General features: G+C 37.4%; 1 protein-coding gene across 2 annotated transcripts in view; it reads left to right on the forward strand.

The window, feature by feature from the left end:
* Nucleotides 1-13,618, forward strand: part of agbl1 (AGBL carboxypeptidase 1) — a 228,607-nt gene that overhangs the window by 95,413 nt on the left and 119,576 nt on the right. For both annotated transcript variants that reach the window (XM_079809969.1, XM_079809970.1), the window contains exons 14-18: nt 256-348; nt 808-956; nt 3,413-3,500; nt 3,660-3,789; nt 5,160-5,313. In XM_079809969.1, coding sequence (XP_079666095.1) covers nt 256-348; nt 808-956; nt 3,413-3,500; nt 3,660-3,789; nt 5,160-5,313 — 614 coding nt within the window. The remainder of the gene's footprint in view (nt 1-255; nt 349-807; nt 957-3,412; nt 3,501-3,659; nt 3,790-5,159; nt 5,314-13,618) is intronic.

Below are 13,618 nucleotides of genomic sequence, written 5' to 3' on the forward strand. Positions count from 1 at the left end.
TACATCCTTCTCTCTTTCCCTCCTGTATTTCTTTTTTTAAAACACTTGTTTTCCTTCCTTCATTCATATCTTTTTTCCCTGTCTTTCTATTTTCTTTCTTTCTTTCTTTCTTTCTTTCTTTCTTTCTTTCTTTCTTTCTTTCTTTCTTTCTTTCTTTCTTTCTTTCTTTCTTTCTTTCTTTCTTTCTTTCTTTCTTTCTTTCTTTCTTTCTTTCTTTCTTTCTTTCTTTCTTTCTTTCTTTCTTTCTTTCTTTAGTCCACAGTGTTCCACCGATATGTGTCCCAGTTCCCTTCAATTCTTCTCCAAATTTGAGAGTGGGAACCTGCGAAAAGCCATTCAAGTCCGCAGGTGAGACTGCATTGCAATACAGTGCACGTACACAAGCACACAGACGTGCAAACATGTACTGCAGACAGCACGGCGAGTGCCCTTGGGCCTCATTTGTAGTGCATTCGCAATCATACACTCTCTCTCTCTCTCTCTCTCTCTCTCTCTCTCTCTCTCTCTCTCATTCATTCTTATGTTCCACTCTTTCAGCAAGCTTGTCTCGTCAACGCATGCAAGATCAAATCAAAGACGCTGTCTACAGAGCAGTTCCGATGCGCTTAAATAAAAGAGCCGACGTTATAGTTTTCCAAATAAAATGTGGCGGCGTAACAACAGATAGGGATGGAGTGAGAGATTTCTCACTGTCATTTATGCAACACATTTCTTAGTCTTTCTCTCTCATTACATATCTCCTATTCTCTCTTACGCCCACTTTGTCTGATTTTCTCCTGTCTGTCTCTCTTTCGCACTCTCTCTTAGTCATGAATATGATTTGATTCTCAATGCTGATGTCAACTCCTCTGCGCATTGTCAGTGGTTCTATTTTGAAGTCAGCGGCATGGTGGCCGGCGTGCCTTATCGTTTCAACATCATCAATTGTGAGAAAGGAAACAGCCAGTATAATTACGGTAAGCCATGCGTTAGCGACTACCATGGAGCCATGTGGTTTACACAAGTAGTTTATTCTATTCCTTTAGTTCTATTTAACTAAAGCTAAAACAAAAATATGTAAAGACTATAAAGAAAAACTAACTCATAAGAATGACAAAATCACACAACAAAATGACTAAAACTAAATAAAATAAATAAAAACTATTTCAAAATATGGAACTATAAAACTATAATGGTATCTCAATGATACTAAAATAACAGGAACAAAAATTGATTGAAGTAATGAGTATTTATGCACACTTTAAAAGTGGAGTGTGTAGTATTTATGTATATCTATTGACAGAAATGCAGTATAATATACACAACTATGTTTCCAATGGTGTATAAAGACCTTACATAATGAACCGTTATATTTGATTACATTAGAATGAGCCATTTCTTTCTCCATACACTGCGGGTCCCCTTACAGTGAAGTCAGCATTTTGTGCCGCCATGTTTCTACAGTAGCCCTAAGCAGACAAACTGCTCTACTGAGCGCTAGCTACTCCCTGCTGTCTCAGATGACATCTTTGTCCTGTGTCGGCCACCGTAGCTCCTCTATGTGCTTCCAAAGGGATGGCTGAGCGGTGGGCATTTGCAATTCGCAACCTCACCACTAGATGCCGCTAAGATTTAGACAGTGCACTTTTAATGCAAAGCACACTTTTTTAATATTAAATTTTGGTACATAACTATCAAATAAAATCAAATAAAATCATGTCCTACTTGTGTAAACAATGCTGTGTTTGTTATGTGGGCCAGTTGAGCTAACACTAATTTTGACATCCCTCTCCTCAAAAGAAATACAGTACTCCATCGCCACCTGCACACCCAGCTTAAGAATATGCCACAGTGGTAGCAGCTAAATCATATCTTAGCCTCACATTGCTCTCAGAGACAGCGGTGGGCCTGAGCAGCTCTTAAATCTGACACTAGCCGTATATTCCCAGAAAAATACAGTGCTCCGGCATTTCTGAGTTCCTCCCCCGATAAAGCGTTTCAATGGCCCTTGACTGCCTTTTCTTCATTTTGGTGTGCAGCTGGGCATTTTAAGAGACTCATGCTGGCCCGAAGTCAGTGTTTTATGTCTCTATATTAAATGAGATGTCCTTTACTTTTGACCTTATTTGAGTTTGAGTAAAACTTACTCCCAACAAACATCCTACTCTGGGAATTCTGTCAACATCTCTTCCTCGGAGAGTTACGTCGTGCCTTTCCGTTGAAAGAGCCTATCAGCTTTTTTTTTTTTGCTGATATTATTTAATTATTTTTTTAAAATATATATACACTATGACAGTTTTGGTGATTTAAGCTTTCCTCGTTCAATGTTGTTAAAGTATTTTGAATTGAACTTAACAACTTTTTTTGAAATGAGAAAAATCTATAAAATTTTTAATTGCTGTTTTTTAGTTTAATACATGTAATCATGTGGTTAAATGTGTCACATGATCCTTCAGAAATCGTTCTAATATGTGGATTTCGTGCTCAAGAAACATTTTTATTACAGAAAAAAACTGCATTTATTTCAAATATAAATCTTTTGTAATATAATAAATGTATTTAATGTCACATGTTGTAATGTTCACACAGAATGCGCTTTTGCGGTTAAAAACGTGAGACACAGGTTACTGGAATAGGGAAAAAAGCCATAAGGTCTAGAGACATGTTTTTTAAAAGTTTAACTTTTTTTTTATTGAGTGCCACATCTATGCGATGCTACACACTGTATATGTCTACAAATTTAATTCAGGGTAGAACCAAAAATGATTTGATAAAAACATCCACTTTTATTGTCGCTGTTATTGTACAAAAACAAACAATCTGCATGTCTAGCAATTAGGGAATGACCTTTAAGGCTCGGTTTCACAGACAGGGCTTAAGGCTGATTTATACTTCTGCTACGTATAGATTTTCATTTAAACTTCTCTATCCTTGTAAGCGTCGCCATGCAGTTACACATGCAGAGGGAGCATGTGTACCCCTGAGGGAGAGGTTCTGGCAGACCAATCACAGCGCTTGCGGTCCATGTTGAATTGACGCGCTGTTACATTTTTGGAGAGGTATACGTCAGGGTACGTCGTAGGCTATGTGTGCAACACACAGCCAACGACGTTGCTACAGCGTACACTCGACGGCGCAGAAGTATAAATTGGGCTTTAGACTAAGCTAGGATTAGGCCTTAGCTCAGTTAGGACATTTAAGTAACTTTTATAAACGTGCCCTAGAAAAAAAAAAAAACATTAATGGTGTGCATCTTGAGACAAAACAATGGCTCTGACATATTTTAAGATGTATCACTGCAAGTTTCTTTCAGTTAAAACAGCTCAAACATGCATTTTAGTCTGGGACTAGCTTAAGCCTTGTCTGTGAAACCGGGGGTAAATGTTTGACAACTGTATGTTAGATGGTTTTAAAGTAGCCCGTGCTGTTTCAGGCATGCAGCCTGTGCTGTATTCTGTGAGAGAGGCTCTGGAGGGCAGACCACACTGGGTGCGATCAGGCTCTGAAATCTGCTATTACAGGTACTTTGCTTTCGCATTTCGCTTCAGTTCTTCACATTTAACCCCACAGTTCTTTACTTCACCTCGCTTTACTGTACTCTTTCTTATAGAAAGGTGATATCTTTTCTTTATTCAATATATTGCACTTGTAGCGTCTAATTGTGCTTTTGACTTCCACAGAAATCATTTCTGCCCTAGAAGAGGTCAACAATGTTCTTTCTACACGCTGACCTTCACGGTGACCTTTCGCCATGATGATGACGTGTGCTACTTGGCCTACCACTACCCTTACACGTACACCACCCTTCAGGTGCTTGGAATCGCCCACTTTGTATGTATATGTGTCCTCTAATATTGTCATGGAGATAATAATAAACCCCACGTTTAAACGGTGGCTGACATCTTATTCAAATTAAATAATGTGAGTGCTTTCATAGTGTGTGCATACTGGGGCGAAGGGAGCGGAGCAGAGCAGCGTTTTCAGATCATGCAGATCAACTTCCATAGGAATTAATTGGAAACGCTCGCATGCTCTGCTCCGTGGCTGTGTCATTCATCGATATGGACATCGACAAAACACGTGCTGCTCATGCTCCGCTGACGTTTGCGATGTGAAACTGTTTAAACCAAAGACTTTAGGGACTTTGGTTAACCTTTGAAAGTACAATCATCCCACTGCAAAGTTCAAATCTGAGTTTGCGCTGCCGCTGATCCCAAGAGAGGAGCTGCCATGTACAGTAAATGTACAGTAAGAAGCAGCTTCACAAACAGTTTTTTCAACCACACATTATTTTTAGTTATGTGTTAGTGTTACAAATATTTAAATAACAGGGGGAAAGTTTATAGTTTGTGTGTAAACAATGATGTTTAAGGTAGTGATCAAAATAAGAGTAAATCATCTTTTTAATAGTATTTTGACACTTGTATGTATGGTATTGCTTATCTTTAAAATGGTTTAAAACATCATTGAATCATTCATTTGAAAGATTTATTCACAATTGCTGATTCATACAATAAATAAACAAGTCTTTATATGAACGAGACATTGGCTCCATTCAAATATATTTTTTAAATAGACTAAAGCAATGGACATTTTGTCAGAACCTCTAGTTTGCATGTTATTTTGTTTAGTTGTCTAATGTTTATATCCCTTCAGAATCGTGGGAGAATCGCGATCTCCATTTTACACAAAAAAATTGTGATCCTCAATTTATCCATAATCCTGCAGCTCTACTATAATTAGTAGTAAAGAGGAAGAGATGTTCGATTCACATGCTGCTTGAACTGAGGTGGCAACAGCGATCTGTCACACGTCAAAACGGCATTTATTGTTTTAATTTCGTTTAAAAATGTACACCATTTGAAAGCTCTGACTTCCGAAAAGCTTATTAAGATTATAGGACGATATGTGCGCTACAAATAATGTGTTGTGATGTTTTGATCACACATCAGCTGAAAACAGCATACACTAAAATATCTCAGTTCATCAAAATCGATTTAAATAAAGATATCGCTCTTGTCAACCTAGCTTCATGAAATAGACACTGACACAGTCAAAACACGCCATCAGAGTGCTAATTAAATGTCAATGATTTCAGCCCTCCTTAACTGATGTATTTTCAGTGCATCACTAGTCATGGTTAATGACTAAAGCAGATGTTTTTACAAATTGTTCTTTAGACCCATCTGAAGATGTTGGAGAAGTCAGTCGACCCACGGAAAATTTTCTTCAGGCAACAAAACCTCTGCGACACGCTGGCAGGGAACTCCTGCTCCTTAGTCACGATCACAGCCTGCCCCACTTCCAGAGCCTGGAAACATCTGCACCAGCTACGTAAGTCTGACAGTAAAACTCGCAATGAGTCAGATTTATGCTCTTGTGTGTCAACACACCTGTGTACTGAGCGTCTGATGCTGCTTTGGGTTTGTATTCAGCAGTGAAAGGAGTATGTGTGTGTGTGCTCGTACAGTCTGGCAGATCTTCAAGGTGCTCGGAGCATCTGAGCTTTGACGTCTCCTGTCAGAGGAGGAGTTGAGGAGCTTCAGTGTGTGTGTGTGCCTTTTTGTGTGGTTGGGTGGGTGTGTGTGTGGATGACGGTGCTTGACTCACTACCTGAGACATATGTTATGCCAAAAACTTGGAGAGCACATATGGATGGAGAGGAAGTCAGGTTGAAAGGTTCTTTCTTGTTGGTAGTCGCTTCAAAGGCAACATGAAATCAAAACTAACCCATTTTACTTTAATAATAAATATCCTTGGATTATTGTTTAATTTAGCAGTGTCCTTTATTTAGAACATTTTTGTTCAAGGCCGTACATTAAACCAATAATATCATAGCCTATTTTTCACGAAAGACACCTTTTGATGAAAGACAAAAAGACAATACATAAAAATATAAATGAATAAAATAATATAAATAAACATTTAATTATTTATTAGGTTTTTATTACTCAATAAATTGATTTGAATTTAGAGCATACTTTTTTTTAATAAATCATACAAAAAAAGAAGTATAATGAAATAATATAAAGTGTTGAAATAATGTGTGTATATATATATATATATATATATATATATATATATATATATATATATATATATATATATATATATATATATATATATATATATATATATATATATATATATATATATATATATATATATATATATATATATATATATACTTTAAAAAATATATATTATTTGGTATTAATGCACTTGGAGCATCATATTTTTTATGAAATAAATTGTACAAACATATTTATATATTTATCTATTTATAAATAAATAATACACACATTTAATATTTATTTATTGATTGATTGATTTGTTTACTTATTTATTTGTCTTTTTACTTTTTATTAGATAAATTAAGGTGTAAATGGGATGCACAGCTTTGTGATCCGACCAATCAAATATCTGTGCTGTGTGTGTGCGCGTGAATTATGTTTGTAGTTTTGTTAGTTTCCACCTAGTTTTCAGTGGCACACTTTTTTGAACTCATTTGATCATGTTCATGCCTAATGAAGGATCTAGCAAAAGCAGTTAGTGGCGGGTTACTCTCTTGAACCGGTACTCATACCCGCTCTTGCATTAGAGCTGACAGGTGTGACTGTCAGCTGCAGGTGAAACTGCAGAGATAGATGTTTCAAACTGAAGGAAGACCTAGAGGGACACGCTGGGACATGCTGACCCAGCTGTGGGCCAGATCCTCTGGGTAGCACGGTGCTCACCAACCCTCATCTCCTGATGAATATGGAGGCAAGACATCTGCAGCTTTCTCCCCATAGACCGACATGGAGCATCTGGCTCGGTTGGGGGTGGAGAGACGCCCCGTTCCGATCAACCGACTGCTGACAGTCCCCAAGACACTCCGACATACTGCAAAGTGACCTGCTGACAATTCCCAAAGACTGCCGAACACAGTGACCTGCTCGCTAACTTGAAACTTGTGCCATTGATCAAAGACTGTCAGTTATTAGCCCGTTTACATTAGCTGTGCCTGATATGTGCGCACGCATTTGCGTACACTAGTGTACTCATATCACACAATGAAAGCACACAAATGGACTTTCTTCAGGAATTCAATGGTTTGTGAAATCAGTGACATAGAAATGATGATATTCTATGTGATATTGTTTTAACAGCATCACACTTTTAATATGACTACTATCCGCCTCGGGACCCTTAGATGATTATTATTCTAGAACTACATTTTTTTTAAAGAGCTTATTATTTATGATTCACTAATTGTAAATAGATGTCCGGCTATTTTAACCCTTCAATGATCAAAATACCAATTATATAAGCAAAATATGTAAGAAACAAGCACAGTGTCTGGGAAAGTTACTTTTAAAATGAACATACTTTTATATATTTATTGAATTTCTCTCAAGAAAATTTTTGTTATTATGGAAGCCAGTTTCTATTTAGGAAAAATGTAGTTATGACTTTACAGTTGCAGTTATTTTTCTCAAAATGAAATTTTATATCTGACAATTGACACATTATTTCTTGTAATTACGACTTTATAGCTCATATTTTGACTTTGTATCTTACAGTTGCAACTCTATTTCTTGTAATTGAGGCTCATGTTACCACAACACATCTAATGCAATTCAATCTGAATAGAATATGAATTTTTATTGTAAAAAGTATGCACATTTTGTGTGAGCTGCGTCTTCTACAAGTGGCCATATCATCAGGACGCTGCATTTTCACCAATTAATGCCAATTAAACTTTTGCAACTGTAACTGAATTCTTCTTAAAATCGCTGCTTAAATAGAAATAAGTTCTAGTACAGTTCTATCCAAATATGTTTAGTCTACCAAATTTGAAGAAAATAGTTTTCCCATCAGTTGACACACAGTGCTGTTGTGACAGCCGCAGCAGCAGTCAAACACAGCCTCACCGCAGTGAACAGCATCCAGCGAGATTCACGTGGCTCTGTGTAAACATCAAGCCCGAAACACACACACACTCACACATGCAGGGCAACTCATCCATCTGTCATCGTCCTGCTGAGTGTGTCGTCCCAGCTGACACCATGCCGAAACATCACAGTGCATTTCATTAATCTGAACATCCATACAAAAAAAACCTCCTCCAACAGGAAGAGGCTGTGTCAGTAAAACAGACTTGCTTGTATAGATTAATTGATTTCTGATCTATCTATCTATCTATCTATCTATCTATCTATCTATCTATCTATCTATCTATCTATCTATCTATCTATCTATCTATCTATCTATCTATCTATCTATCTATCTATCTATCTATCTATCTATCTATCTATCTATCTATCTATCTATCTATCTATCTTTCTATCTGTCAACTTTAATGCTCTGCTATGACGCTTTAAGCTTGATGTTACCCGTTTCATAGAATGACATGAACAATTTCAAATGAACATGTGCTTATGAGTTTACTGTACTTGTGAACTGTACACATGTGGCTGCTATCTGTGGCAAAATGTGGCAACAAACTAACAAACTTTGACATTTGCCTGTCTGAGGATTACACCTTAATTAGCACATTGGTGTTTAGCAGCGTTAGCACATGAGCTTTGCCTTTACACTAGGATTTTCATAATCACTTTACGGTTTCTCTCAAATGCAGGACTTATGCGAACTCCTGTCCGCTGCATTATTGAATTAAAGGCCTCAGATATGATTAACTGTAATCATGGCGCCCCACATCAATCACCACAAACAAATTAGGCCGCTTTTATAAGCCAATGGTGATTAGGAGGTGGTGCGGGTCACGGCTTGTTTCTGTGCGTACAGGAGAGCATGCGAATGGACACCGTTGTGGAATGAAGACTTGTTAATATGACACTTCAGACGAGCCGTGTCAGCTTTTGTTTATTATTAAAGTTGTGTAGCTGACCAACAGAGCAACATGGATTAATGCGGCAGCAAAACTTAACGGCTTAATATGTGGTCGGTGTATTTGCATAACTCTCAGGGATTCTCACAGGCTTCTAATTAAACAAATCCCTTTGATTAGCTGTACCTGTAAACAACACCAGCATACTGTACATTTACACGTTTGTGCTTTCTTACAAAAAGCGTCAGTCAAAATGTCTTGCAGCACTCCCTAAGTAACACAGATGTCACGTTACATAACAAAAACAATTTTTTGTTGACTGTTATTTGTGTGCGTTGCCTTGAGGTGTATATCACTAAGGGAGGTTATAATTTTTTGCTATTATGTATTTGGGACATTCTGGGTGCTCTACAAGAAATTAAACTTTTTATATGCTGAAACGTATTTTTATATCGTCAGACTTTGCATAAAAAAGGGAAATATCCAGGAATTGTAAACCTGTGACTTCCAAGCCTATATGTATAATATTGCACTATAGTATAACTTGACACACCTGAAGGTGTGCTGTGGTATCTGGCACCACGATTTTAGGAGCTGATCTTTTAAGTCCTTTAAGTTGCGAGATTGGGCCTCCATGGATCGGACTTGTTTGTTCAGCACATCCCACAGATGCTCGATTGGATTGAGATCTGGGGAATTCGGAGGCCAAGTCAACACCTCAAACTAGCTGTTGTGCTCCTCAAACCATTCCTGAACCATTTTTGCTTTGTGGCAGGGCCAATATCCTGCTGAAAGAGGCACAGCCACCAGGGAAATACGGCTTGCCTTCTTCCCATAGTGCATTCTGGTGTCATGTGTTCTCCAGGTAAGCGACACACATGCACCTGGCCGTGTAAAAGAAAACGTGAATTATCAGACCAGGCCACCTTCTTCCATTGCTCCGTGGTCCAGTTCTGATGCTCACATGCCCACTGTTGGCGCTTTCAGCATAGGACAGGGGTCAGCATGGGCACCCTGACTGGTCTGCGGCTATGCAGCCCCATACGCAACAAACTGCGATGCACTGTGTATTCTGACACCTTTCTATCAGAACCAGCATTAACTTCTTGAGCAATTTAAGCTACAGTAGCTCGTCTGTTTGATCGGACCACACGGTCCAGCCTTCGCTCCCCACGTGCATCAATGAGCCTTGGCCGCCCATGAAACTGTCGCCGGTTCACCACTGTTCCTTCCTTGGACCACTTTTGATAGATACTGACCACTGCAGACCGGGAACACCCCACAAGAGCTGCAGTTTTTGAGATGCTCTGACCCAGTCCTCTAGCCATCACAATTTGGGCCTTGTCAAAATTCAACTTTGAGGACAAAATGTTCACTTGCTGCCTAATATATCCCACCCACTAATAGGTGCTGTGATGAGGAGATTGTTTTTCACTTCACTGGTCATAATGTTATACCTGATGTATATACTGTCCAAAGCAAAATCATGGTAAGAGACACAAAAAGAAAACCTCAACCATAGCCTTTCTGATTAAAAGAGCATTGTTTTAGGCATTCACACAACCTCCAAAAAATTCAGTGTGTTGCAAAAAAGGCGTGACACAATTGTTAAAATTACATGTACATTTATTTGACTGGGCCGTGAAAAATGTTAAAATGTTTTCCATCCGTTGACAATTTAGAAAAGCCCCTTAAAGTCGTGTAACAGAAATACAGGTTCTTATCGGTTAGTCACATTGCCCATGCCTTCTGCTGACAGAATGATAAATCCTATTTGCAATACCTTTCTGCTTGCGTTTGACTCTACATTAACAGCCCATCCTCCATGCATCCTGCAGCCTACATGTTTCTTTCTCCCTCTCTCTTTTAATATCGCCATCTGTTCTGTCGCTCTGTCCTTCATGTTCACATAGTCTCTTTGAATAGACGTCATAACCCCCATTTCACCCACAGTCCACTGGGCAGAATCCAGAAACTGTGTTACATTACATGAAAATAATGACTTCGCTGTTCGATTTTACCCCTTTTTTTCAACTTAAATTCTGCTGGAGCCAACGCTCAGCTTGAAGAATAGCTCTCAGAACTGATGATTTTAGCCTACCTTTTTATTTTAGGCAGAAAAAGATTTTGAGTTTTTAGGACACATTTTAACATGCATAACATGACTAAGCATCTTTATGCTTTTATGAGATGGTTTTGATGCAATGATCAAACATTATTTAAATGATTAAAACTAAAGAAATATATTTCTGTATTGTCAGTATTTCCATGGTCATTTGAAAAATATCAGGGAATTTTAAAAGTGTGACTCCAAACCTGGAAAGTCTAAAAGTAGTACATTTTAAGACATTAGTGGAAACATTAGGAAATTATTCCTGTATACAAAATTATTTAATATTGTATTTTACAGCCAGTGCACTTGTAGTTATGTTCAGTTGTAAAATATTTAAATAAAATATATACTATATTTAATATAGGATTTTGATTAGGTATATTATTGATATGTTAATATTAATTAATATATTTAATAGAAATAAAATATGTAAATTGCCTTTTCCAATTACTGTGAAATGTGTTTATCTCAGCTCTTTTGGCTTTTCAATAATTCACTTAACAGCCCGTCGTCTGTTGTTATGGGTGTGTTGAAGTCACACACAAGAATAAATCTGAACGCATAAAATAAAGATTAGGCCGCTAAATGAAGGATGCAGTTATAAAATCAGATAATATGGTTGTAAAATACAGATGCCTTCATTGTAAAAACAAGGATGACCCCATTATAAAAAGTACAGATGCATATAACAGTGAATCCTCTTGTCGCGGAAAGTGTCTCCCCGCAGATCGCTTTTGGCGAAACTGTCATGCTAAACGGGATTACTCTTGATAATTAACAACCCAAGAAATGAGCACGAGCAAGATTCCTATGAAACACTTTTAATTAATAAAAGGCTAAATTAAAAGCTGCATTTTCATAAGCTTTGCAGGGCAAATTCATCTCATGATTACCAATGGACAAGTCTGATATGTTCTAATTGGACCTGATTTGCATATACAGGAAAGGATTACAGAGATTGGTTTTGATAGCTTAAGGCTGGCTTTGTACTTCACGATCAAGAGGCGGAGACTTTTTCTCCCTGGGCGTGTATATGAGTTAGTTAGCTGACGTTAGTGACATGTGAAGGCCAAGTATGGTAACCAGGACTTGAAATGCAGTGGCGTGTAACACAGTCACTCCTACTAGCCACTTTGGTGGGTTGATCTATACATTTTTCATTTGTAGTCTTTTAAAAAGGCATTTGAAATAATGAACTAAGTGCAATGTAGTGTTGTCAAAAATATGGATTTTTCAATACATATCGATACTGAAATATCTGAAACAATTCCAACACGATTTGCTTTTTCCCTCTCTCTCTCAAGAATATTGTTGGTGTTACAGGGCTTGAATTTGGCCGTGGGATTGCGCGTATTGTGCATAATTCCCATAGATTTTGTGCTCACACCCAAAGTGTACGCATATAAAACTGCCTCTCAGTGCTAAATTGAGTTATTTTTTGCTGGTATTGTGCGTAAACAGTCAAATGCACGCAAAATAATGTCAAAATGCCGGTCTTGGTGAGTATTCACATTCACAGTCAGTTATGTTTTAAGTGAACATAAACAGTTGAGAAAGAAAACACGTGTAACGCAGTATAATGGATCCTGGTGTCAGGTCTTAAAGTGACAGCCGCCTAATGTACCTGCTGCCAAATTATGACATAATATTTAAAATATCTACAGTATATGGTAGTTTTCCCATATACTTTGGAAAACCACTAGCCACAGTGGCTGGTGAGCAAAAAAGTTAATGTCAAGACCTGATGGAAACCCATACTCGGAATTTGTCCTCTGCATTTAACCCATCCAAGTTAGTGCACACTCATTAGTAGTAGTTAGTAGTGAACAAACACACACAGCAAACTGTGAACAAACACACCCGGACATTTTTGTTGTTGCGCCCTGGGAGTGATTGGGGGTTAGGTGCCTTGCCCTTGATGTTGGTATTAATACTCGAACCCGCAACCTTTGGTTTACTAGTCTGATTCTCTAACAATTAGACCACCAACGTTGGTCTAAATCTGGTTCTATGGATATTTCAGAAGTTTCTAAAAGTACTAATTTAATTTGATAATTTGGGGTGTACTGTATGTAATGTCAGGGTATATGTTGTGGTCTATGTCTACAGACAAAGTTTGTAAAACTAACTTAATTTTATAAATTGTGGTGTAAGTCTGGTTCTAATTCTGGTTATATGTCTGGAGACTTTTTAAAGTATATAAAACTAACTTAATTTTATAAGTTTGGGGTGTAAGTCGAAATAATTATGGTTATATTTCTGGAGACTTTTTAAAGTGTGTAAAACTAATTCAATTTTATAAGTTGTGGTTTAAAATACCTTTAGACGTAGAACCAGACGTAGACCCAGACTTACACGACCAACAAAATTAAGTTAGTTTTACACACTTTAAAATATTTTCAGACATAACCAGAATTAGACCCAAATATAGACCTTGACTTATAAAAGTAAGTTAGTTCTACACATTTTAAAATGTCTGCAGACATATAACGAGAATTAGACCCAGACTTAAAGTGTGTTAAACTAACTTAAGTTAAGATCTAAATTTGGGTTTAAGTCTGGTTAAATGTCTGAAGACATTTTAAAATTGTGTAAAATTATCTCAAAGTCACTGTGTAAGTCTGGGTCTAAAGGTCCTTGAAAGTCCGAAATTTTTGCGCGTTAAAAATAAATACAACCTTACATTGTGTCAA

This window comes from Gobio gobio (genome assembly GCF_949357685.1).
Source record: "Gobio gobio genome assembly, chromosome: 25".
Lineage (NCBI taxonomy): Eukaryota > Metazoa > Chordata > Actinopteri > Cypriniformes > Gobionidae > Gobio > Gobio gobio.